This window comes from Malania oleifera, chromosome 12, assembly GCF_029873635.1.
Source record: "Malania oleifera isolate guangnan ecotype guangnan chromosome 12, ASM2987363v1, whole genome shotgun sequence".
NCBI classification, from domain to species: Eukaryota; Viridiplantae; Streptophyta; class Magnoliopsida; order Santalales; family Ximeniaceae; genus Malania; species Malania oleifera.
Genome location: NC_080428.1, coordinates 78761820 through 78789595, shown reverse-complemented (window position 1 = coordinate 78789595; position 27776 = coordinate 78761820). Strand labels below are relative to the sequence as shown.

General features: G+C 38.6%; 2 protein-coding genes across 2 annotated transcripts; one reads left to right on the top strand and one right to left on the bottom strand.

The window, feature by feature from the left end:
• The first annotated feature begins 85 nt into the window (after positions 1-85).
• LOC131144534 (large ribosomal subunit protein uL15x) lies at positions 86-933 on the top strand. The gene has a single exon (XM_058093230.1). The coding sequence runs from the start codon at positions 297-299 to the stop codon at positions 735-737; it is 441 nt and encodes a 146-aa protein (XP_057949213.1). The 5' UTR covers positions 86-296; the 3' UTR covers positions 738-933.
• Positions 934-9764: 8831 nt separating this feature from the next.
• LOC131144023 (protein DETOXIFICATION 29) lies at positions 9765-25984 on the bottom strand. The gene is given in 10 exon segments (XM_058092366.1): positions 9765-10244; positions 10430-10484; positions 10486-10511; positions 11086-11204; positions 11361-11643; positions 14920-15127; positions 15129-15175; positions 15273-15358; positions 15361-15608; positions 25893-25984. Coding segments are annotated over 10 exon segments (1239 nt in total). The 3' UTR covers positions 9765-10169.
• Positions 25985-27776: the final 1792 nt, after the last annotated feature.

Sequence of the window (27776 nt, the reverse complement as noted above, 5' to 3'; positions counted from 1 at the left end):
TTTTTTATGGAATATTTAACATTAATTATTTTTTTTCGAACAACTCTCGAGGTGTTTTAAACAGTGGCCAGCGCCAAACGAGCTCCCCTGGGCATAGTAGCGATGACTAGCAAATTTACAGCACGTGATGGACAAGCTCAGCCTGGAAAAAAAAAAAAAAAAAAAGCACGCGATGGGCAAAACTGTCTCCCCGCAGGGCCCGCTCCGCCCCGACAAATCCCAAAAGCCCTTAGTGCGCGTTTTCGCTTCTCATTTCAAGCCCCGAAATCAGATCAGACACACACACAGGGATCGACATGACGACCCGTTTCAAGAAGAACAGGAAGAAGAGAGGCCACGTGAGCGCTGGCCACGGCCGCATCGGGAAGCACCGGAAGCACCCAGGCGGGCGGGGAAACGCCGGAGGCATGCACCACCACCGTATCCTATTCGACAAGTATCATCCCGGTTACTTCGGCAAGGTGGGCATGCGCTACTTCCACAAGCTTCGGAACAAGTTCTACTGCCCTATCGTCAACATCGACAAGCTCTGGTCTCTGGTGCCTCAGCATGTCAAGGACAAGGCAACCCCCGAGAATGTTCCTCTGCTTGACGTGAGCCAGTTCGGGTACTTCAAAGTTTTGGGTAAGGGAGTGTTGCCATCTTCTCAGCCTATTGTCGTTAAGGCCAAGCTCGTCTCGAAGACAGCGGAGAAGAAGATTAAGGAAGCTGGTGGTGCAGTCGTTCTCACTGCTTAGGTGAAATTGTAGTTTATGGTTCATAAGTTTTGGTAATTAGGGTATTAAATTTAGTACTATTTTTTTTGGGTGTATTTAGATTTGGAGGTTTTTGAGTTTGTTGACAATTTTTTGGTAATATCTAGTTGTAACTGCGACTTAGTTTGTGCCTCTCATTTTGAACTGCCATGTTAAATTGAGCTTTATTCTGTGTTAATTTTGTGGTTCCTTTTTTTGATTAAAGTGGTTATATGGGATTGATAAGACTATGGATGATGGACTTTGATGTTGAATGTGTTAACTCTTCGCTGAAACGGGGTGTCTGATGCTTAGTTTGCGTTTTTCTTTTTGAATTTATATGATTAATTAGGCCTTTTTTTTATTTATACGTTTTCTGGTTTGTATTTGGATTTAAGTGGTTCTATGGGATTTATAAGACTACAGGTGCTGAACTTGTTGCGGGAATAAGTTAGTGATATTGGAATTTTATTATGAACAAGGGAAGGGTTTCGATTCATTTAAGAAATATAAAAATATCAGAATTAAAATTTTGTATTTGAAGCTTGTCAACCAAAGAAGTGCACGTTGTTGATGATGCAAGAGAACGTTATCAGTTCTTTGCTTGTATTTAAACACCCTTGGCATTTTGTAGCTTTAAAAGTACTAGTTTTCTAAGGAGCTGCTGCATTCTGCTTAGATGGACTCATACTGTTTCTTCTCATCTTTGCTTGAGAAGTGTCTTCCGAATTTTATATTGGTAATGTGATTTGCTTGGTGTGCTAATTTGGTCCTGAAAACCCTAATTGGTCTTTGCATATTGGAAGATGTTCCAACTTGTGTCCCATCAATTTGATTATTTATTTTTTCAGTTTTAGCTTTAATAATGTGTGTGCTGTAGGAATTCCACTTCACTATTTATTTCCATCTGGGTCCATGAGAGGTTTTGGTGGAAGTATATTAAAAGAAGCATAGGCATGTGTAAACCTAAGAAAGGATCTAAAATTTATATGCGTATTTTCTGGTTAATATGTTCATTATTGAGAGGAACATACAGTATGGCTGAAACCAAATCTGACCAAATTCAAAATAATCTTATTTTCATGAAGATCAATCCTACAATATAAGTCTAAAAATTTCCTCTTACTTTTTCCAAATATCCAAACAAAATCAATTTCATAGACAGAAATTCAGAGTATCCCTGTATTTAAATGGTCATAACCTTCAATAATATATCTAGGTTAAATTAAATAGAAAATAAATCTGTTGTTGAAATATATTTTTGAATGAATTGCACAGAGAAATATTTCATACGTCTCTTTGGGCACTTAAATTGAATTGCTTTGGGAATATATTTTCGGAATTTAACTTTTGTAGCTGGCTCAGATTATTGTGATTAGTGTTCTTGATGGAGGAATTAGGGCTGGAAGCAAAGTTGTCTACTAGATTAGGAGAAGGACTCTTTAATCTTATCAATGTCGATGGAATCAAGAGAAGAGAATTCTAACTAGCTAGAAGGGGTTGGGGTAATCTTCACAAGATCTTGGCTGATCAAAATTTTCTTGTGTGGATCTGTGAATGCATGAGCAGCAACAAGGAGAGGAAATTTGGGGAAAGAGCTAAGCTTTTATAATGATCGGGTGAGAAAGATTTGAAAACTTGAAGAGAACAACAAAGACTAATGATTTTTTAGGGTTGGGGAAAGCTCGAAACGGAAGATACGAGTGTAGGTCTACCTTGTTAAGCTTCTACAAACAATGAAGATTCCAATGGATTTCTTAAAGAATTTTTTTGATGAGGGAAAGCCTATAGAGTTTGACAGTGGTCCTTCAAAGAGGTCCCATTGACAAATCAAGGGTGTGAAGAAGGGGCAGCTCTACATGCATCTAGGATTCTTTGGGTTTTGCCTTGGTAGATTTGTTGGAGGGAAAGAGAGTTTACTGATGAAAAGGGTGAATAAGGTTTGTGGGGTTGCAAGGAGGGTTTCAGTGGCGGATATCTCTTATGGACTTTACGTCTTTAAGATGCTATTGAAGGAAGCCACTGAGGCAGTTCTTGAGAATGGGAATTGAAAAAGGGGGCAAGTGGTGCTCATGCTAGATACGTGGTACCAAATTTTGGGGCGCTATGAGGAGAATGGAGTCAATGGACAAGTAGGTTCCTTTTTGGTTAGGGTAGCAGGTGTCCAGGTGCATCTCTCAGATATAGAAGTTTTTAGGTCTATTAGAGATAAAGATTTATGTGGGGTGTTTCCTAAAGATGGATGATGCAACCAAGAACTTTGTTTATTTCAAATGGGCAAGGATTCTTGTTGTAGTAAGTAGGAGGATCTTGCCAGTTGGAGAGAGTCGAAGAAGGGTCATAAGTTGTAAAAATCTCCCCGGGGGAGGGGGGGGGGGGTTGAAATTACTAGCTTTAAGACATTGGATAGAGTTGTAGAGGAAGGAGTGCGATTTTTATGTGCACATGAGCTGAATAGGGAATAGTGACAAGTGGAGATATGAAAAATGAAGGCATGTTGATTGAATTTCAAATGTGGTGGGCTCGAGCTTAAACCCGAAGGGTGATTAAAGGCTTTGGAATACTCTAAATCAAGTGTCTTGATTTGAGTTTCAAATTAAGTGGATTTGGGCATGAACTGTGTAAGGGAATCAAGACATCATAATACTCTAAACGGGATATATTGGGCCCAAAGTTTCCAACAAGTAATCACTTCTTCGTGCTGGACATGAACACATGGAAAATAACAATCTAGTAGTAGTTTAGTAGGTCTACGAAAGATGGAAAATAAAATAAAGCCCAACCTCTTCAATTAAGAAGTTAGAGCTTGTACAAGGGAACTGCATCTTAGAAGAAGGCGACCCTCGTGGGTGGTGAAGGGGAATGAGTCAGGAATGAGTTCCCAAGTGTAGAAAACCATCAATTTTCTGGGAAGGAGAACAAAACTCATTGGAATTAGTGCTGTAAAGATTGGGTGAAGATTCACCTTATAGATAGCAGTGTAACACTGTTGGGAAGTTACAAACTTAGTAGTGGAGTAAGGTCTAGGCCTCATTGGGTCAAGGAGGAGATGGGCTACATGATTCGCTTTGCAGCCGAAGCCCGGTGTTTGGGGAAAAAGATTGAGCATTGGTTGAAGCGATCAATAGTACAAGTGATCCACTGCTCTGGTTGTTGCTAATTATGGTGAATCCAAGTGAAGATGAGTTCAAAGGCCGTGAAGGTCGAGCAAGTCAGCCTTGGAATTTGGAGGCATTAAGATGGATGCAAAAAAGACTTAAAAGGTTTAGGGAATCGCTGTGTGTATCCATGTTAGGCCACAGAAAGGAGGCTAATTAAGGAAAGATCAAGAAAGAGAGCAGTGTTTTGGGGGGAGGGGGGTGGAAGAGCAGAAGCACTAGGTGCAAAAAGAGGGGGAAACTGGCTTGATTGGTGAACTACGAGGGGGGAAGTGGCTAAAATGGTGAACAAATAGCGGTAGACGTAGAGTAAGCATATTAGTGAAAAGCTCATGGAGTCCAAATCATCTCATGGATTGTTAGCATGGTTTTAAATAATGGCCGTGACCATGCCATTATGTAATGGTTTTTTGGGTTCTTGATACCATTACATACTACGAAATCGGTGGGAAGAAAAATCACGGTCGTATCGGCTGGTACGGATTGCGATTGTTACATAAATGCTGCTATGGCCGTTACGTAACTGCTATAGGACTGTTGTGCCAAAAAAAAAAAATGATTTTATGTTTTACTTTTTCTTCTCACTTTTGTTCCCTCCCCGCCTCCGTCTTCATATATCATTCTCAATATGTGGCGTAAGGGGGAAAAGATTATAATGAGGATGATAATGATACAAAGTTTACTATTTTTTTAAATACTCACAAGAGATGTATTAATTAACAATTCGGAAAATGCTAACTTGTTAGGAAAATATTTATTTTGATACTATTAGCAATATGATATTTATGTTCTATATTTTTCAACTTGAACCTTCTTTTCTTTTCTAGTTATTGTGTATTTGTATTAGTCATGTGCCTTATGTGCTTAATAGATTAATGAATTGTGTTACTTATTTTGTTTTATTAATTAATTTATTACACATAAGAATGTATTATGCATGAGAAGTATAAATACACACGTGTAATTTTTTTGTAAGTGGTGGTTTAAAACAAATTTAAATTTCTTGTCCTTACCAAACAACGTAGCTGACTAAAGGATCCAAATACACTAAAACTCTTTCTGAGAAGGGTTAAAAACTTAAAACATGCAAATACACTAATATGCACAAGGTTGTGCATGCTTGGAAAAAAAATCATGGCCATTGCACCCGTTTTTTTGTTATGTAACATCCACTACTCCTGCTTCCTGTTACACCTCTTACCATTATGTTACACTAACTGAAAATGCAATTTAATACATGATTGTTAGGGTTTTACATAACCCTAATAAGAGGAAGGTAATAATTAAATTTTGTCTCCAGATATGGAAGTAATTTGTATGTCATTAGGAAACTAAAATAGGGTAGATCTTTACACAACTCATTAAATCAATTTAGGTGGGGAGCAAGGGTGGGTTAGGTTGTCTTCCCAACTTGTGGATGTGCATCTGTTATCTTGGTTATGCGGAATGTAAGGGAAATCAGCAAACTTGATGTGAAACTGAGGGAACATTCAATATCTTGCCTACTGGAGTTTTTAGGATTGTAAAATCAAATGGGTTTTCTCTAGTGTTTATGGCCTTACAAAAGATGGTATTAGGTGGAGATTGTGGGAGGAACTAGCTGGGCTCGTAACTGGCTGGTGGTTTCCTTGGTCTGGGGCTAGAGTGTGGGCGGGTGTTGGTTATGGTTGATATAGTTAGATTCAATTTTGAAGGGAGTGGTAGGAACATAATTAGTAGAGCAATGAGGGATTTCAACAGTTTCATTGAAGAAATTAGGCTGATGGTTCCTCCACAGTTTTATTTTTGGGTTGGGCGTGGGGGAGGTTGTACTTGGACAAATAATGAGGTGGTGGTGGTCTTCTCCAGGACTGATAGATTCTCAGTCTCCAGTCATTGGGAGCATGGTTTAGAAACCCAGACTAGCCTGTTTGACGTGGTTCAACTGAATCAGTCAAGCAGGCCAGTTCAGTCAACACCCTAGAACCAGAAGACTGTCATGAACCTCATTGCATAAAAACAAAAATTGATGTGGGAGGTGTGAGCACAAGGGCTTGAATCCATGACCTCCTTGCATACATATTACTACCTTACCACCATGCTAATTGAAGCTTTCTGTTTATTAATGAGTTGAATAATGTATGTAAATAACCAAAAATACACACACTAACATCATGCGCACATATGAACAATAATTAACTATTAGATTATCACTTTACCTAAAAGCTTAAGCTATTAGACTGTGGGCCAACAATGTATGTCAATCCTTAACAGTCCCCTGCATGTGCAGCCTGACAGCATTTGGAGAGATAAATAAACTATGAAAAACATCCATATTGAGCACAATAATTTTGTTTTTTGTTTTTTTCTTTTTCAATTATAAATTTATATTAAATGCAGGCAACAAGACTAGAACTTAGGACCTCTTGGCAACAATGGCTCTAGGCCAACAAAATATATCAAGCCTTAACAGTAACAGATAATAATAATTATAATAATATGACAACAACTTTTTAGAATATATTAGAAAAAAAAGAAAAGTAGTACAAATTTTGTTTAGATGGTTGTTAGTGATTTTTTTTTAGTTTTAATTAGCAGCTAGGTGACTTTAATCAACATCTGTATAGCATTTATGTATGGGATCAGCATTATATTATTTTTATAATCAAATTATATTGTTATTTATTTATCTTTTGGTTGTAAATCTGCCTCCTGACACCAATTTCAAACCATGCTTGTTTCTTAACTGTTGTGGCATGGCAAAAGGTCAGCCTCTTCAGATCTGAGAATATGAGGGCAAAATAGGGCATTTATTTGGAATAGGCTAGAAGCTAGTAGTATGTTATAAGGTGGAGGGTAGTCCATGCTTTTATCCATGTTATTCAAAATGTTGAAGGATTATTTGTAGAAATGGAAACAGGAGGTCTTTGGGAGGGTGGATTCGAACTTTTAGGTGAAATTAAGATGCTGGACATCAAAGAAGAGGAGGGAAGACAAAGACTGCATGGAAGGTTCAAAGGAAGTTGGAAGGCTATATTGCTAAAGGAAGAGATTTCCTTTAGACGCAAGTCTGGGCCTATTGTTGAAGGCAACAATAACACTGCATTTGCTCACAGGACAACCAATTTGCTTAAAAGAGCAAGCCACTATAGTAGTATTGATTTCTCAGAGGATAATATTGCAGAAGGGGGATGGTTTATTTTTATTGCTGACTAATCAAGCTGGGGACCTTGACTTTACAGAGTTGAGTTTTGCTCAATTTGAGAGGAAAATAGAGAGAAAAGCTCGAATGCTCCTTCATGGAGGAAGAGTTGGTGGGGGCTCTTAGTACATGCCAATGGGGCAAGGCAACTGGTCCAAATAGAATGCTTATGAATTCTACCAAATGGAGTTGGGAAATAATTTGAAATGATTAGTATGGTCACTGTCAATTCTATAAGTAGGGTATGTTTTGATAAAACTCCACATTCATTGTGTTTGGGAGGGGCAAGTGGTGTTTGATGCTTTTGTTTCATGGGCTAATAGTTGCCAGGCTTGGGTGAACCACTGTTAGCCGATATTTGGTGACCACAGTATAGGACATGTTAGCGTGTGCTCATTAGAGCCCATAGATAGGCGCTACAGTTGGGTGGTCTCCACCTCAGGCTAAGATAGACGAAGGCATAAAAACCAAAAAGGGAAAAAGAAGTAGAAAATTTCACTTATGTACTTATCTTGCCCTAGTAGATGGACTGAAAATGGGATAGCATAATTATCATAGCCAATCTAGTTGAGTCCTGCAAAACTTCAGCTTATCAAGAAGACGCATCATTAGACTTTAGACCCGTCAACCTGCTTAGCAGCGTGTATAAATTTTTGGTGAAATTTTTGTCTCTTAAGACTCAAGGTGGTGATGGCTCATAAACTTGAGAGGATTATGCAGGATTTTCTTTGGTCTGGGATGGGTAAGAAGAGGGAACACCTTGTGAGTTGGGAGTTAGTGGGTTGTGCCTAGGTAGGAGGGAAGCTTGGGTTTGAGCAATTTGCGGTCTGAAAAACGTAGCTTGGTGGGTGCTGTTTGGTGTCTAAAAGCAGAGCTTTTCCATAGGGCTATTAAAAGTCAATTTAGTATGCAAGAGAATAGTGTGGGACCTTTGGAAACTAATCCTTTTTGGCATAGGGTTATTAGAATTAAATCTGGTATGCAGGAGAATGTGTGGGATGCCATTATTATAGCTAGAGTTTTGCATGTAAGCTCTTGGAAATTCATATCGTAGGTAACTTATTTTTTCTTGCATCAAACATAATGTTGGGGATGGGTGTTGGGTTCAGTTTGTGAAGGATATTTGGATTGGGGACGTTTGCTTGTGTGATGCTTTTCTTTCCACTTTTCTTTTTTCGTTGTGCTTTGATGCACTTGTATTGTTTTGTATGGCGCCGAAGTTACTTGGGATTTTCGGTTTTGTCTAAAAATGATAGAGCAGTGTTATTCTGCACGGGTCTGTGACCATCATGGGCTGCGTGGCAGCAAGAGAATGGCTGCCACAGGTGGGCCCTGGTCTGTCTCTCCCTTTGCTGCTGCCATGTGTTCCTGTGATGACATGGGCCTGTGACGCTAAGTTTTTTCCTTATTGATAGGGTTTGAGGAACTTTCTCTCTTGGGGCTCTTTTTGGATTCTTTTCGTTATTTTTATCATGGGATGCTAGGGTTTGGTGTTTGTATAATTATGGCATTCTCTTCTAAATCATTCTCTGCTCACTTGAATAGTTCTCATCATTCTTTTCCTCTTGCCAATAAATCGTGGAGAAGTAAAGTTCCTTCGAAGGTCAAGGCTTTTGTGTGGATCACTATTCTTTCTAAGGTTAACACCAATGATTTGCTGCAGGCTTGAAGACCTTATAAGGTTTTCTCCCCAGATGTATGTGTCTTCTGTTACACCAGTAATGGGGATCATGCTTATTTATTCTTGCACTGCCTTGTGGCTTGATGTCTTTGGAACAAGCTTTTTTGGCTTGTTGATAGTGTTGAGTGTGCCCTTATTCTTTGGAGGATTCTTGTTGGTTGAATTTTGGAGATTTTGGAAGGCGTAAAAATGTTAGGACCTTTTAGCGATGTTCAATTTTTCGCTGTTATTTGGGCTATTTGGTTGGGTTATCGGCGGTCTTCTGTGGATTTGATTTGGGACCAGATTGTATTTTTAACGTCTTTTTGGGTGTTCACCACAGGTTGTTTTGGTGTTACGACTTTTGCAGATGAATACTGCAATTGATTGGCTCTTTTAACCTAGTCTGGGTTCTCTTCTTGTATTAGCTTATCCTGTTTCTTTTGTGTTCTTCAAGGATTTCTCATCCTCTTTGTACATCCTTCTTTCTTAATATATTTTTTTTACTATCCAAAAAATGATTTCACGGCGGTGATTGGAAGGCAAAGCTAGGATGTGATCCTAGAAGTGAATGAATATCTGAAAGTTAGGAGTCTTTGGGAAATTGATCTCAAGGCTGTGCACTTGTCTCCTTGTGCTTGTATTTGCAACCCAAACTCATATTCTGGCATCCCACGGTTACACAGCTGAGTTCTGTTTCCATGATTGTCCATGGCCATTTTGACATATTGTGGTAATGGAGGTGGCTGTGTTTGTTTTATTTCATTTCATTCTAGTTTCTTGGATGGGATTGGGGTTTGTACTCGTCTAATTGTGCTGGTTCATGTCCCTGTTAGTTGGCGCCCCTTCTAATTGATATGCATTAACATGCATGGTGTTCTTGCCCCTTGCATTATTGATTCTGAAGCCCGTAATGTAGATGATACCAACAATGGAAGCTTAGACATTTGTGTTGTGCAAATCATTGTGTTGGGTTGGGTTTGCATATAGTATTTTTGAAAATTGTGCGTTGATGTTAGCTTTAGGACAAGTTTTGTTTTGGTACTACAAATTATCTATGCTTTACGATAACAGTGAAAATTCCCATTCTGGGGCTCAGAGGAACCCCTTATTGGCAGCAAAGAAAATATGTTTCTTCTCAAGAAATGCGATGGGGTTGGGTGAGGTTACATCTACTCCAATTTTTTAGATGAGCTTGCTTTCTTGGGGTTGGTCTTTTGTTGGAAATCAGAGTAGAGAATTCATTCGAATTCATTCACTCTGGCCCTTGGAATAATTAAAACGGAAAATGATTCTGTGTCTAGACACGCTTTGACTCCCAAAATAGAAGTGAACTTGTCCTTTACTTCCTGGTACATTGATCCCTGCTCTTAGCCAGCTTTTGTGATGTTGAATTCTGCCAAAATTTGTCCTTGCTAGGTCTCGTGGGTGCATGTTCATTTTTCAACGTTGTTCTCTTCAGCTTCTGTGCCACCCCCCCACTTTTTAATTCTGTCTCCAGCTATGGAAGCCTGCACACCCACACCCCACGTTGTGTTAAAAATCTCTTGTTCATTGTGTATGGAATCAAACCAAAGAAAGAAAGTAGAGAACAGTGTTGAGCATTGATTTAGACATGAGGCCATGTGTCTGCCACACCTGTTACACGCGGGCCTAACACGTCCCTCATTATTTTCCGGGTGGGCGATGTTCTTACCTCTTTGTTCCAGTTGGTCTTATAAACCATCCCAAAGAGCACACAGGTTTGCAGACGTGCCCGACAGCATTCATCATATTCCCTGAAAATATTATAACAATTAACACATTAAAGAGTTAAGTAATTTGTATTTTAGAAAAAATAATTCAATTCATAAATTTGAAATTCCTTTAAATTCATCCTTGTAAAGCAGTCGAGCATGCATTTTAATATTGCCTCTTATTTTGATTTACCCTAAACATGTTTGGGATCGCATGTTTTCTTACTCAAAACGTGAAAACATACCGTCAACACACTTTACAGCTAAGCTGCAGCATGTTTAAGCTGTTTAATGTACCGTCTAACACACTTTACAGCGAAGCTGCAGCATGTTTAAGCTGTTTTGGAAAGCTTAAACAAAAATTAAATAGGAGATGGTCTCACATGCATGCATGCAGTTTGTACGTGTCCCCGTGTAAGTAGAAAGAAGGTTCTACACTAACTAGCCACCTCCTCATCCTAAAGTAGATGGACAATATCATGACTGGGGATCGTGCTAATTGTGTCTTCTATATATCTGACGACACCACCCTCAGCTAGAGGTCTTGTAATTCAGTCATAGACCCATACATTGTGATATGAGAGAGAGAGAGAGTTTTATGGGCAGACACACGTACCTTGACACCCAAGTTGAGCTTGAAGCCAAGTATAAGACCCAGAGGAATCCCAAATACGTAGTAGCATCCAATGTTGACGTACGCGACAAATGCTTGCCATCCTGCTCCAATTGCCACCCCTGCACACCCACCATAACCCAAAAAACACTATATTACACGCGAACTCTTTTATCTGTAAATAAACTGCTGAGAGTGATGGAGCTAGAGAAAAGTACTGATCATCATTTGTGTTAATTAGTGAAATGATGAGATGGAAAGTGTGAATATGTGCATACCAGAGAGAACAGGTTGGACGTTGTTAATGATAATGCAGGCGGCAAGGAGCGGAGTGAGCTCAGAAACAAGCTCCTTCACGTCTGAGTTGTCGGAAAACAAGGAAGGGTATTCCTTGCGGGCGATGATGAGCACCAGCGACAGCAGCACTCCGATGGTGAACGAATTGATCACCACCACCACCACTGAGAATTTCGCTGTCCTCGGGTGAGCTGCTCCCAGCTCGTTCGACACCCTCACGCTGCATATATCCCAATTAATATATTCACACACACACAAAATATACTTTTTTTAAGTAACTAAATGTATAATTCATATGATCATGAATTGGTACGTTTTAATAATTTATGGTAAATAAAAAAATGATGGTGACATTGAATCTTTTTCCCCCCAATTTTACCCCCCCCCAAATCTTATTTTCCTACCCCCCCAGAGAGCTAACATCACTGCCCACCCCACTATGTTCATGCTGCATGCATACATACATGTCACCATTAATTTGTTCGCACACGAGATCATTAATTAATATTCACGACTGATTCAACTGTCTTCTCAACCAATTAATTACTATTATATATATATATATATATATATATATATATATATATATATATATATCTACCAACCACTCGCTCTATACATACATATATGATGTGTAGTAGAATGGTTGGTCAGACCCTGTAATATGTGTACGTGTGCATTAGCCTTGCTTATTTTCAGAGTAGAATTTGAACACGGCAGATGATATGGCGATGACAATGAATGAAATCACGTGGTCGAATATGGTCCCAATTGTGGAACGTGTAGCATTTTGGCCCTTTTAATGTGGGGAAGGCACCAACTAGCTAGCCTAGCTTAGACTAGCTGGTTTGTATAATTATAGGATTGGTTTAGTGAAAAAATAACAAAAAACGAAAATTATAGGAAAGGAATTCAATTTTTTTATATCTTGTTTTTATCAAATTATATTAAAAGTAAAAATTGTTTATATATAATTAAAAAATTATAAAAATTAAATATTAGCCACTGGTTGAAGCAAAGTTTTGTTTATAAAGTTGAATTTTTTTGATAATTAAAGATAAAAATAATAATTCCTTTATATTGTTTTTCACTTTTTAAAAAAATTGTTTGAGTTCTAAAACAAGATTTTTATGTTGTTAAAATGGAAACAACCAGGAGAATAAAGACGAGAAAGAGATAGGCAAATGGATCAGAAAGACAGTGGGTGGTGTAATACGGATACGGTGGCACAACATTGAAGCAGAAACATCTGTAACTATTGAGATTCCACATGTAATTATGTAAACCCAAAAGTTACCAAACAAATTATTCAAGAGAAAAAACAAATTTGGAAAATAAGAATAGAGATAAGACCCAACAAATGATAGATTGATGAGAATGAGAATATTAAACATAAAAAATTTCTTAAATAAGATTAAGAATTCAATAATAATAAAATATCACGTTGCGGGAGGTATGTGATGATGCAAGTGATTAATTTTGTTTGAATAGTCCAAAGATACTTGTCACTCTTACTTTGATAAAAAGAAAAAATTATACAGGAGACATTTCTCTTATATATCTGTGGGTGTTTCTTAATTCTGCACTTATTAAAAATGAGTTCCTATATTAATTAATGTCGATATCAATTCGTCAATGTCTAATATTAAAAAACAATATACGGACAGTGCATGCATTTTTCTGTTACAATTGATATTTGGGAGAAACAGTAATTAAGTGGGGGCGCATATTCTTACCTTATTTAATACGTGCCTAAAACTACCTGGTTAAGGCTAAGAAAAAAAAAGACGCACACCACACTTGAAAATATATATCTTATCAACCAAAAAAAAACATGCTCCGTCGTCGCGCATGTGACTCATCATTCCACAATCAAAGTGCTCTCCAAAATTTGCCCAAGGCTCACCTTTTTTTAAAGGTTTGTGTTTTTTCGCCTAAAAAAAAATTAATTGGGCTCTCTATTAAAACGTTTTGATATCTAATATTTTTATTTATCGTGTTGTCCTATGCCAGGTTATTTAATATTTAAAAGAGTTGGTGGCTGTGTCGCATCGATTTAAGTTTTGACTAAATACGAGATAGACGTAAAACGGTATAAAATACATGCAAGTAAAAAAAAAAAAAAAAAAAAAAAAGTATTGTCTCCAACAACATGGACTTTTAGGATCCGTTTGTATAAACATGATTAGACAAAAAAGAAAAAAAAATAATTTTTTTATTATGGTTTCCTCTTTATACCAAATACAAATATTAAAAAAAAATTTAAAAAAAAAAATAAATGCCCGATATTAACATTATATTTTTGTTACTCTTTGAAACATGTATATTTATTATTAAACATGAACAAATAAATTATACTATATATATATAAATATTTCTTGGCAAAAGTTATTCTTAAAATTTCAAACAGGACGTTAATAAAATGAAAAAATATATAAAAAACCGCACGCCCCAAGAAGACAATTGAGAATTTTCAATGGGAAAAAAAATAAAAATTAAAGAGAAAAAGAAAGAAAAAATAGAAGAAAAGGAGGAGGCACAACCAAATGGGAAAGGGCATCCTGAAACTTCAGCATTATTAGATACCAGCGAAAGAAATTAATGACCTAAAATACCACTCCAGGCGCCAGCAGGTAATGATTATTAGTATTCATTATTTTTATGATCACTTAAAACAAAACAACTATGTTCGGGTTACACCTAAGTGGTTTGCATTTTGGACTGACCTTCTGTACATTTTCAAATTAATTTATATTAACCCTTTGCATTCAACAGATCTCATATGAAATGAACCCAGACCGTCGTGTTTTGATTGGAACTATTCTAATATTCTCGTTTTTATACGGATATTAAAACACAAGATTGAAGATCTATGCAGGCTTGCATTTTAATTAATTCAGTTTGACATATATTTATTTTCTAAAAAACATAAAAGCCAACAAGGAAGATTAATAGAAATCTTCGAAATATACACATAATTTTGAAAAATATAATCATGCGGAAATTGAATTGTTTAAATCTTTTAACGATAAAATAGGGAGGAGGTGAATTGCTTAAGCTTTGTAATTCAAGTAATAATAATAATATAATAATAATATAATTTTTTATGATGGATAATTATTAAACTATTATTAAAAGAAATCATTACTCGAGTGAAAAAACGATGACAACTTCTCAATGAATATAATGGTTATTTTTATGGTGGATAATTAAAAACAAATTTTAGTCAAGAGGAGTGATTTAATTTCACCGGACCAGAGCATGACGGCGTAGCGAGCGACAGCCTGACGAAAACCCAAGAGGTTTTGAAACGCTTTCACGGAGAAAGCCGGCCCAGCCCGGCGCAGGTGCCGCTGAAGAGTACACACAAAACCGAGATGAACCAGTACTATGAACCACCAGGACGGTCCAGACACTATGTCCAGCGCCCCACCAGTCCCACCCTCGCTTCAGCAGAGGAGGCCAGCTGAACACGGTGGGGGAGCCGAGCGCACCGCGAGATCACCGCCATCGCAATGATTGGCTCTGCGCCGCAAGAACTTGGCGATGGGGGAAATTCACGGCGGAACGCGAACAGCTGCGGATCATCCACACCGCGAACGTCCCCGGGCTGGAGATGGCGGCAGTCTGCCCGATGGCCTTCAAACAGCGCAGCCGCGAATATGAGATGAAGCAGAGGAAGACGGAGGTGGTGTTGAGGATCACCCACGACCTCTGAATGTAAATTCCAGCAATGTCCAACCGCCCCGCCCGTACGCCTGCCCGACAGCGTCTCCAGCGCGCTTCCCATCCCTAGCTGCACCAAAACACACCCACACGCACATATTTCACAACAAAATAATTTATTAATTTATAATATCGAAGTAGCAGAACCCATAATCAGTGCTAGGTACATGAGCCAGAATGGAGAATCGGCAATGACGGAATTCCTCGATGGAGACGGCGGCGAGGGTATAGCGTGACGACATGCCGGCGAAAACTGGGTGATGGCGGCGAGGGAGTACTGGCAGAGGGAGGTGAATATGGCGGGGCGGCCAGGTACCACAGCTTCTGGGACCCACCAGAACTCTCTGAAGAAAATCTCTGACTCAGTTGTGGGGAGGATATCGGTCGGCGTCCGACTGAAGGGACCGAAAGAAGCATTCGAAACGGCGCGGGGTTGTGCCAGTGTTTGGATTAGGTCTTCGTCGTCAAACCTGGTGGACAGAAGCGGCGGCCTTTGTAGCAGACTGTTGTGCCATGATCTAATTCCTGCGGTGATGCTCTCGATCTCTCTCCCTCTTTTCTGTATTTTGTCTGAGAGAGAGAGAGGAAGAAAGAGAGAGTAGAGGGGAGTGGTGCATTGGTTTCAGGGGAAGATGGTTCTTATATAAGTAGAGAGGTGTGATGAGGGGAGTGTGAAATGAGTGGGATGTTGTCGGGAAGCGTGGAAGAGAAAGCTCCTCGCAGGAGAAGCAACAGCTTGCGTGCCACGTACGTGAAGAAATGTTGACGAAATGTAGATGGAAAAGGAAAATCAACAAACCTCGACTTCCAATATTTGCGACTGAAGTATTAGGGTGCAGGAGTTCTAGAAAGAATCTACCCTCTATATATACGTTCACCTGTCTTCTTAAAATTTTTTCAAATATATGAAAATAACCTAAAACAGAGGTTTCTTTTATAAATTTCTTTAAGCTTAAAATAATACATTTCAACTATAAATTAATTGGGGTGGGGATCATTTACGTATTTTGAAAAATAAAATTTAAGTGGGAATATTTTTGGATTTATGTTTTGAAACATTCTATCATTTAGTAATGACAATTATGTCTCGTTAATGGAAATGAGGTTACGATCTCTTGCCAAGGTGTGTTCTACTTAAGATGTTATGATTTTATTTGCAAAAAGTTAATATGCATATTCAAGGTCTCTGAACCTAATTTGGAACTCAAAACTCCCCATAAATTAAGATTCTTTATCTAGTTAGTGCTTAGAAAAAGACTCCATATTGGACGAGACTAGGCTGCCTATCTTATGCCATCGATTTGGAGCGTGGCCTGTTGTGGTTTGATGGGGAAAACATTACTAGCATATGATTCAAGATTGTAAAGCTAAATACTACGGAGTAAGTTGTAGAGACAATCAGGCAATAAGCTTCTTGCAATGAGGAGGTTGTGATTAGTTCTAGTAAATTTCATATAATACGAATACGTTGACCTATGTTTAGAAAAAATTTTTCGATTCGATAAAATGTAATATGAAAAGGGATAAAAAGTCGTGCTTTCTTGCCCTCCCGCCTTTCAGTTCAAATCTACTCAAATTCAAATCCAAAGTCCAAAATTCATGGCTTCAAATTAATATGAAGGGATTCATTTACTTCCAGTCAACATTTCGGAATATTTCTCAACTTCATAAAGATTGGTAAGAGATTTCAGATCATAGAAAGGAGGGATTGAGGAAGGACTAACACTCTTTACCAGTTAGTAAGTTTGCTTAAAGGAAGACTTTGTTAAAGTGAATACTGATGGAAGCTAGGACACCCCCATGTTCTACCAGTTTTCTAATAAATAATAACCAAATAATACTAAACATCGGGTACGTCAAAAGCTCTGATACATTTAAACATAATCCGCTCGAAGGGGATACGGGTAAACAGTTCATAAAAACCAATCCTAACAGCGGGAGTAACTATATAAACCATTTAGAATACAAATACCAGAGTACATAAACATCCATACACAATAGTATCAACACGTTCCCAAAAATCATCAAAATCTTAGGGGAAAATCCCTAACTCAAAAACTCCCTTGTTAAGCAGGGTACTGGCTCCCCACTATCTCGGAGTCTTATTCCTGGCCTGTCCCGCGTTCCCTAAAATATTAGATATTTGGGTGAAGAAACATGCTAGTAAGACGGAATAAATTATTGAAGTATGTGGTAGTAGGAGTTTCATTATATCATCATAGACATATTCATTTCAGTGATTATACAGCTGAGAAAATATACCCAGTAAAACTATAATCAGATAGATATAAAACACAAGATTAAAAGTTTTAATTTCATTTTTCACCTCATTCAACATGTAACCCATATTTATCAGCAAAAGTTTCCAAGGATAGGGGACATTACACGCCCATACATGTAACTCCCCTCTACTCTGATATCATTTGTAAACCTACCTGATTAACTCGAGTATAGCTACAACTGTATTTATTAAGACACTTATCTTACTCAATAAGCCCTTAGGCGGAGAGTTTTTATAATGCCCCGACCCTATAGGTGGGCCCCGAAATCCTACTATACATAATAACATACATATCTTTGACACAATACGACCCACCCAAATAAGGGAAATCGGGTTGTTTCATACTGATCTTTATATGCTTCTCCTTTTCTTCTTTATTCTGTTTCCCAGCGAACGAGGCTAGTTTTGACCATCTAGAGCCCGTATCTCTTGAAACTTAAAACATAAAAGTTGTAGATAATCTTCTCATATTTCGTCTTGATTGAAACTTAGAAGAAAAATTATGCGCGAATTACAAAACAGTGCTGGTTTTAGCTCTCGATAATGTCTGCGATAAAAAAATACAAAAAAATCATAAATTACTCAATAAAACCCAAATATTATAAATAGGACACCGTGCTAAAATATTGAGAGTAATTAGGTATTTAATTAAAAATATAAGCCTCAATGCATGAATTAAAGCACCTAATCACACCCCCCAATTAATGTTTTTCTAGTCTCTAGTAAATAATGTGAATGAATTTCAAGGCGGTATCCACAAATACTAACTCCAGAAAACATGAATTGAATGCGCATGCGACACAACCATATCGTTTCATATATCGGAGTATAACCAAATTTCACACCAGCTCGTTTATATTCAATGCACACAACTCTGAAACATGTCACTCATGCAAGTTTCATCATTATATGGCAATTAGGAACAATATAATCACATGAAGTTAACTAGAAGTACAATTCAGAGTTAATGTAATCATATAAATTCGAGTATAAACATGCGAAGTCTCGAGGTATATGTAATGTGTATGACTCGTTACACCCATGATACCAGTGGACACCTACAGAATGATCGTTTTGACTCGACCTAATTGGTATACTCTCAAAAAAACTCAAAAAGGATAGGTTCACTCATCATATGTGAGGAGGAGTGTCACGATCAAACATCCCACATATTGCAAGGAACAAACGCTAAACGTTTTCAGATACTGCGGTAAAGGAAGTTGTATGCTAAGATGAAGAAATGTGAATTCTGGTTGAACCCGGTTGCATTCCTAGGCTATATATCGTGTTGGGAGGTGGTATCTTAGTTGATCCAAGTAAGATTGAAGCAGTGGTTGACTGGGTGAAACCGAAGAGTGTGCAGGAAGTTCGAAGTTTCCTAAAACTGGTTAGGTACTACCGACGGTTCGTGGAGGGATTCTTTAGATTATCTAGCCCTTTGACATGGTTAACGAGGAAGAATGTGAAATTTTATTGGATCGATGAGTGCGAACATAGTTTCCAGGAGTTGAAACATCGACTGGTCATTGCTCCGATTTTAACCATCCCATCTGGGGATGGTGGTTTTGTGATTTACAATGACGCATCTTTGAAGGGTTTAGGATATGTGCTGATGTAACAGGGGAAAATAATTGCTTATCCTTCTCAGCAACTCAAGGAGTACGAGAAGAATTACCCCACGCATGATTTGGAGTTGGCAGCAGTAGTATATACGCTGAAGATCTGGAGACACTACTTGTATGGCAAATAGTGTGAGATCTTCACGGACCATAAGAGCCTCAAATACTTTTTCACGCAAAAGAAGTTGAACATGAGGAGGTGGATGGAACTGATCAAGGACTACGATTGCACCATTAACTATCATCCGGGGAAAGCTAATGTGGTAGCTGATGCGTTGAGTCGGAAGTCAGAGCACGTGTCAGAGCACGCATCAGTATCTATAGTGGTAGGTCAGCATCATATTAGACGAGATCTGGAGGGGCTTGGCGTGGAATCGATGGATGGAAATCATCAGACTTTCATTCCTAGCTTGGTGATCCAGTCAATATTAGTTGAGAAATTAAGGCCACCACAAGCTAATGATGAAGAGTTACTCGTGGTTGTAGAGAAGGTGCAATAGGGACTAGCTGCAGATTTTAACATATCTAAGGGAGGTGTATTGAGGTTTGGAACCAGATTGTGTGTTCCAAACAACAAGGGGATAAGGAGGACGATTCTGGAGGAAGGCGCATCATTCTTTGTATACGGTACATTCGGGTAGCATGAAGATGTATCGAGATTTGCATGAATCTTTCTGGTGGAGTGGCATGAAAAGGGAGATTGCTCGATTTGTGGAACAATGTATGACGTGTCAGCAGACAAAGGCTGAGCATCAGAGGCTGGCAGGGCCTTTGTACCCATTGAGTATCCTAGAGTGGAAATGGGAGCATATTTTCATGGACTTTGTCACTAGGCTGCCACCAGCAGTTCAGGGGCAGAATGCAATATGGGTGATCGTGCACAGGTTGAATACATCTACTCACTTTTTACTGGTGAAGGTTCGCTACTCCTTGAGTAGGCTAGCAGACTTATACATGCAGGAGATAGTTAGAATGCACGGGGTACCAGTGTCCATTGTTTCAGATCAAGATCCAAGATTCACTTATTGATTCTGGAAGAGCTTACAAGAAGCACTAGGGACAAAACTTACTTTCAGTACAACGTTCCGCCCCCAGACTGATGGACAGTTAGAGAGGACGATTCAGATCTTGGAGGATATGTTACGGGCTTGTGTGTTGGACTTCGTTAGTAGTTGGATTCAGTTTCTATCTTTGGTGGAATTCGCCTATAACAATAGCTTCCAAGCTAGTATCGGGATGGCACCGTTCGAGGCATTGTATGGTCGGAGGTGTCGGTCTCCTTTGTATTGGGATGAGGACGGTGAACGGTAGATATTGTGTCCCGAGCTCATACAATAGGCTTCTTAGAAGGTTAGATTGATCAGGGATAGAATTAAATCAGCGTAGAGCCGATAAAAGAGTTACGCGGATGTTCGCCGTCGAGAGTTAGAATTCGAGGTGGGGGGGTAAGATATTCTTGAGGATCACTCTGATGAAGGGAGTGATGAGATTCGGGAAAAAGGACAAGCTAAGCTCGAGGTACTTGAGCGAGTGGGCTCGGTAGCCTACAGAATTGCACTACCTCCCCCCCAGCGCTTTTTAGGATCCACGATGTGTTCCACGTATCTATGTTGAGGAGGTACATGTCGAATCTATCACATGCTATTAGTTACGAATCTTTGGAGATTGGGGATGCTTTGGCGTTTAAGGAGGTGCCAGTTCAAATTCTAGACTAGAAAGTTCAGAAACTGCATACCAAGGAGATACCGTTAGTGAAAGTGTTGTGGCTGAATCATGCGGTTGAGGAAACTTCTTGGGAATTAGAGATGAAAATACGTTGAAAATATCCAGAACTATTCTAAGGAGTGATATTTACAGGAATGGTTTGGGTAAGAATGTGATGTATTTGTTATTTAGAGTGATGTGTGGTTAGTCTTTGGGAGAGTTTTGTGCTATAGTGAGCTCCCGAGACATTGTGTATGTAACCACGATAGTCCTCCGCCATAAGTGAGGGTATGAAATATATTTGGGACAGGGCCGCTATGTGGGTGGCCGCCGACTTTTCATAGAATTGGGTATGCGTGTAGGTATACTGGTAAGTTAACGAGTGCTAGGTTGCAAATTTCGAGGATGGAATTTTTTTAAGGAAGGGAGGTTGTAAGAACCTGACTCGAGAACTTCGGATTAAATAAATGAGAAAAGAGGAAGAAATTTAAAAGGTAAAAATAGCAAGGCTCATCGACGAGGCTCCTTCTCTCATCGACGAAATCCCTTCTACAGCTCAGCAATGAAATTCAGAGGTTAGTCGACGAGTGAATATCGAGAGATTTTGGGAATTATGAAATCTCAGACTCATCAACGAGGCCACGCCATCGTTGATGAACGCCCTTCTTTTGCTCATCGAAGAGCACTCCACTTTGTCGACGAGTCTGTCCGGGTCAAAGGTTTATAAATATCCTATTCACTTGCTTAGTTGCTAAGAAATAAAAAATCCTCTCTCTTTTTCTCTCTAGAACTCGAACCACTCACTCACTCTCTCTCTCTCTCTCTCTCTCTCTCTCTCTCTCTCTAAGGTTTTGGGTTGTCTGTTACCCAAATCAATGATCCAATGTTACTACGTGCATCAGGGGGAGAATCTCTACATTTATAGCGGATCAAATATTTGTTTTGAGGATTTTTAGGTTTTGTTTCAAAATCGAGGTAAGGGTTTGAATTCATTTTCGGTTCGGTAGATCTATAGTAGTTGAGATTATATTGAAATATTGTTCTTCAGTTTTTAGGTTTTGGGGATCCCATGTTGTTGTTTTAGACTGATTAAGTTCGTGTTCGATTTTCGGGATAAGGTAAGGGGTTTCTGTTTATATAAGTTATTTGTGAAATTTGAATAGGTAAAATTATGATTTACGATTCTACGGATGTTTTGGTTACTTATTTGGGAAAATCTATTAGGAAAAATTATGAGATTTTCATGTTTTCGATTTTTGGGAAAATTGGGGGCTTCAAGTATCATCTCCGTTTCTGTTGGAAAATTTTATATATGATTAATTTGTAATATAGAGATGTCTGTACCTTTGATTATGTTAAACTGTATTTTTGAAGTATTTGATATGAGATTATTTGTTTACCCAAATAAGTGTGGAATGAGCTGATATATTGAATTATGTGTTTTGTGGAAAAGTGTGCCGATTAACAACCGTAGGTTGTGAATTGTTGAAATGGGACATAGGAATAGGAGTTTCAAATTGTTTTAGGTTTTGTGAAAATGCTGAGTCGGAATAATACCGAAATCGAGGACAATTGAAGCGTGCCGGTTGACTACCGAAGGCTGAGATATGAGGCGTGCTAGAATAATATTGTAGGCGGCTGAGTTGGTTAACTACCGTAGGCTCAGATATTCGGCTTGAGGCCTAGGGTGTGAAATACCACCTATGATTCCGATTGGTCGCCAAAGGGTGTGAGTTTTGCCATATTTGCACTAGTTAAGTGCTGTGGGGCTTATGCTATGCTAAGTTACTGGAGGTACTGTTTCGTGTGGCCGACTTAGGCCAAAAAGTGTGACGACACTAAACCGAGGTGTTTTGTGAGACACACTAGAACTGTCTTGTGAAAATACTGGAATTGTGAAATGTTTATGTTTTACTGTTGAAACAACACTCATGTGCCACACATTGATATAACCTGATTCTCCCTTACTAAAAGGTGTCTCACCCTTATCATACAAATGTTTTTCAAGTCCATCGAGTAGCCGACACTAGCATCCTAGCGTTTCAGGAGCGTGGTTGTTGGTTAGCATTGTCTAAGTACTTTTGTAAGTACAGATCTTTGGCTGGGTTGTCATTTTGGGTTATGTAGGCGCCCGGGGGTATGTGTTGTATTATGGAACTAGATCTTGATTTTGTATAGACTCTGGTATTGTGTTATGAATGTATTAAGTTGAATTATTCCACTACGTATATTGTGTATATGATTTTGAATAGGGTATATGTGAACCCTATGGGGTCCCTACGGGGTCGGACCCTTATATTGTGAAGTATCATGGAAGGTTGTATGATATAGGGACATGCTAGGTTACTAAATCACACCCTGTGGCTCATTTCCGGGTTCGGGGCATGACATAAGTAGGACAAGCTAAGGAAGATGTGGTACCTTGAGATGTACCACCGCCAGTCTCTCGCTGCTAGCTTTTGCCACCATTATATTTCTTCTAAGTGACCTGCCTCACACCTGAATAAGAACTGGGAGGTGTTGGCCTCTTCTTCGAGATCTAAACCTCGGTATCGTCCTGTAACATCCTCAAAATTCTTACCATTTTTTCTTTCTATATATATATCTGTGTATCTATATCCATACCTAAGCAGCGGAAACACAAATTATAGAACCATTCACTTATATACTATACAATACCAGAATCCAGTATATATAGACCATAGCCATACAAAAATACCCCTCCAGCATCATCTACTCAAAAATATACACAACTTTGTCAAAAACTCACCCTATAACCAGGGTAATCAAAATACTCTCTATCCGCGAGCCTGATCTACTCACCTAACTAGCTCACCTAAAAAATGTTAAAGTAATGGGGTGAGTCGACGCTCAGTAAGTGGAAATATGCTATTACTAGTGTGTGGAAACTAAGTTAAGAACACTTTTTAAATAGCAACTGAACTGTAATGCAATAAATAATCTGTAAAGTATATCTTTATTTTCACAATTTAAAATATGACTATATCATCTGTATTTTTTACTTTTCATATTGATAATATCATACTATACTCATCATATACTGTAAAATTATATACATATACACAACTGTGCTTTATCCCTGGGACTCTGTACATCATGATTTAACCCCTTATGACAGGGTTGTGCGGCCCGTAGGTGGGACTTCATCTGGTTGGCCCTCTAGATAAGTCAATATAATCTACACTACCTCAGCTCGGCCAAACTGCATCCACTCCTAGGCTCGAGACTCGCTACTACCTCGTCAAACCGGCCCCCTCCACCCAGTGAACTGGGGAGCTGCAACCTCGCCGAGCACGGCTGACGGTACCCACACACTATTTGAGATATGTGGTTGCACTCTATCTGTATATAGCAACGGTACTGTGCTCTGTAATCTATATCTGTACTGTATTTGTATGTAATCTTTCCATAGGAATCTGATACTATATATATATACTCTTTTACTGTTTTCATCATGTTTCCAAAATTATCATAACGCTATCTTTCTGTACTATGAAATTTCTGTACTATGAATACTGTAATCTCTGTATACTGTATCTGTAGCATCTTGATGCTACCTCTATATATCTGTCTGTATACTCTGTATGTTATGGTAATAGGAAACATGGCATGCTATAACTCTGTATATACTGTTCTATATAAAGCTGTAATATATATATTGATCTGAGTAAAACTGTATACATGTAAATGTATATATATATATATATATATATATATATATATATCCGTTTCATGGAACTATTCATATAAAAGCTGTATATACATGTATATTTCTCTGTATAATCTCTGTTAATATATATCTATGTTTGTATATTCTGTATAACTCCATATACTGGGAAAAACTATATAAACTGTATATACTGTCTTATCTGTGTATTCAGTATAGTATGATATATTATAAAAACTGTATAAATTTTTCATCACATGAAAATCTACTCAGGCCGCACAAGCATTTAAACTCATATTCTGTATAAACTGTATAATAAACGGGTATAAATATGTGTCTGTGAAATCTCTGTTAACATTATTAAAACAGTATTTTAATGGAGGGAAAGGAAATTTCAGTATTTTCTTATCTACAACATTATTCATAATTGAGGGAAAGGAAAATACTGAATAAAATGCCTTACCTTGAGATTGGGACGAAAACCAACCCAACTTTTCCAACGATCAGCTCCAGCAGACCTGCAAAAAACTTCGCCAGGAGCATCGTGGTAGCCTCAGATCTTTGATCAGGTGAGAAACAGGCCTGGAAACGAAGAGAGAAGGAGAGAGGGACGTAGAGAGAGAAAGGGGAGGGTTTCTTGCACTGGTTTTTCATCAAAATTTGAGTTAAACACTATTTTTACTACGGCCTTCGTCAATGAGACACGTCATCTCGTTGACGAATCCTACAGTAATTTCGTTGACGAACCTTACTCCCTCGTCAACGAAATTCATGCTGCCCCAAAACCTCTCTTGGTAATTTCTCGTCGACGAGATGTGGGTTCGTTGACGAAGTCCTTTATGCCCTCGTCGATGAATCCCCTGTATGCGTCGATGAACCTTGTGCAAAAATTTCGGGTTGTTACACATCTTGCAAGCTCTCTTATGTCAAAGCGGCTTTATCCACTAGAGTAGAAAAGTCCTGACTCTGCAATATTGCTGTCTGCTTCTGGATCTCATTACTTAGACCCCTCTCAAACTTCTAAGCTTTCCTCGCCTCATTCGGTACCATAAACGGAGCAAAGCGCGATAACTCCATGAATTGGGCAGCGTATTGTTGAATTGATAGCCGGCCCTGAGTTAGGATCATAAACTCCTCCATTTTTGCACTCCTGAAAGTGGCTAGAAAGTACTGCTCAAAGAACACCTCTCTGAAGGCACCGGTCGATGCTTCTCCAGCATCTTTACCGACTTCCACCACCTCTTGGTTTCTCCAGTAAATTTAAACGTCGCATATACCACCTCTTGGTTTCTCCTGCTCCCTACAACGTAGAACAACCAAGATCTTCTTGACCACACGAATCCAATTCTTTGCTCGGATCAGGTCTGCACTCCTTACGAAGGTAGAAGGCTTCAGTCGGGTGAACTAGTCAATAGAACATCCTATCTCAGCTGTGGGACGATCCTGCCCCCTAGAAGTTCACACAACTTCAGCCATAAGCTGTTGGGTGAAGTACCGTAACAGTACTATGGAGTCACTACCAACCTTATGACCAGCCCCTTCACTGCTACTGCCCTCGATGTTAGCAGTATTATCCCTGGACTCCATCCTGAAGAGACAATTGAGAAAGTTGTTTAGAATCTTTGTACCCTACATATCTGCTACAGCTACAATACTATAAGACTTATTTCAATAAATTAACATTCCTAATAACGACATACTTTGCTAACTTGTTACTCTCATTCTAGCTCAAGTTCCGCCCCTCCACTTGGAAACAAAATGGTCAATGGATTCCCATGATTTTCTGAACTTGTCGACTGATCCAGAAAAACACAGAAGTCCATCAATAGAACTTTTGTCTCCAGTTCTATGAAGCAAAACTCGAAAGTACTATCCCCATCTTATACTCTAGTAAAGTTATCCAACGTAGTCTATAGAACATAGAAACCTAAGCTCTGAACATTTCCATAACCAGGCAATGTGAACTTCATCACACTTTCGGCTGGTAAATGCTCTAATACCAACTGTAACACCCTGACCCTCGAGGTGAGCCCAAAGTGCTACTATACATACATAACATACATATCTCTGATACCATACATATACGACTCGCCCAAATAAGGGAAATTAGGTGTTTCATACTGGTCTTCATAGTTATACACAGTGGAAAAACATAAACATATATCATCTGATAAAACTTACTAGAGTTTCTAACTGTTTTCTCACATACGTCCATACATAACTAAATACATAACCTGTTATTACAATCCCCAAAAAGACAACCTGAAAAAAGCCCAATACATATACAAGAACTTACATAAACTAACAAAAACACTACGCTCCAGAGTCCCTCTAGAAGTCTAGGACTGGTTTCCTATAGGATCTGAAATAAGATTTGTATATTGGAGTGAGACACTTCTCAGTAAGGTAAATTATATTACATCAGTGTGTGACTACATGAGTTTATTCTAGTAGAAACTAGTTACACATTTAAATCATTCACAAACCTGTAATATAGAAGATATATATAATTCCTGCAATAGATAGTTTGGCTTATTACAAGTGAAAGTCCTTGATGTTAGGGTAAGATACAGGCCCATACATTGTACAATCCCTTTGCTCGGTACTTGATGCTATAACTTTGCCCATTTTATTTTTAAATTATGTATATGCATAATGAACTCATCTCAGCTTTAAAACATCTTATCAACACCATTTACTTCCCCCATGGCACGAGTTGTGCGATTATAATGCTATGATCTAGTCTCGGGGTCACCAGACTAGTCACGCTACTTTCTCCAGTACGTCTTGGCCTACGCCACCCTAGTTCGTAATCAACCAGTGGCTCTTCATACCAAGTCTACTATTTAGATACCCACACTCAAGAATAACGTGTGGTTGCACTGTATCTCTCATGCTAGCAACAGTACCGTGCTCTCTTGGTAACAAGCTTTCTCAAGCGGTTCATATATCATATACACAATTTATATCGAAAGCACAGTAACCTATTTTCATTCATAAAGTATTTAAGTAGCTCCGGTATTTTTCACATTTCATTCATTCATTCATTGGTATGAACCAACACACACAACTCTTGGTTTAACCTTGGTACATACATCTCTCGGTATTTAACTGACATCTATTTTCTACATTTCCTGATAACAATTTGGAACTCCAGTTCCCATATCTCATAATCATATTTCTTAGGTTCAATATATTTTCATTTAACATCTCATGCCACACTTATTTGGTTAATATGCAATAGTAAAGAATTTGTGTAGCTCAGAGTCGGCAGAAGAGCTACGCCGATACTTGCCACCAAAAATTGGAATTTTAAGTTGGGGACCATGTGTTTTTGAAGATAGCGCCATTGAAGGGAGTTATGATGTCACGCCCTGAA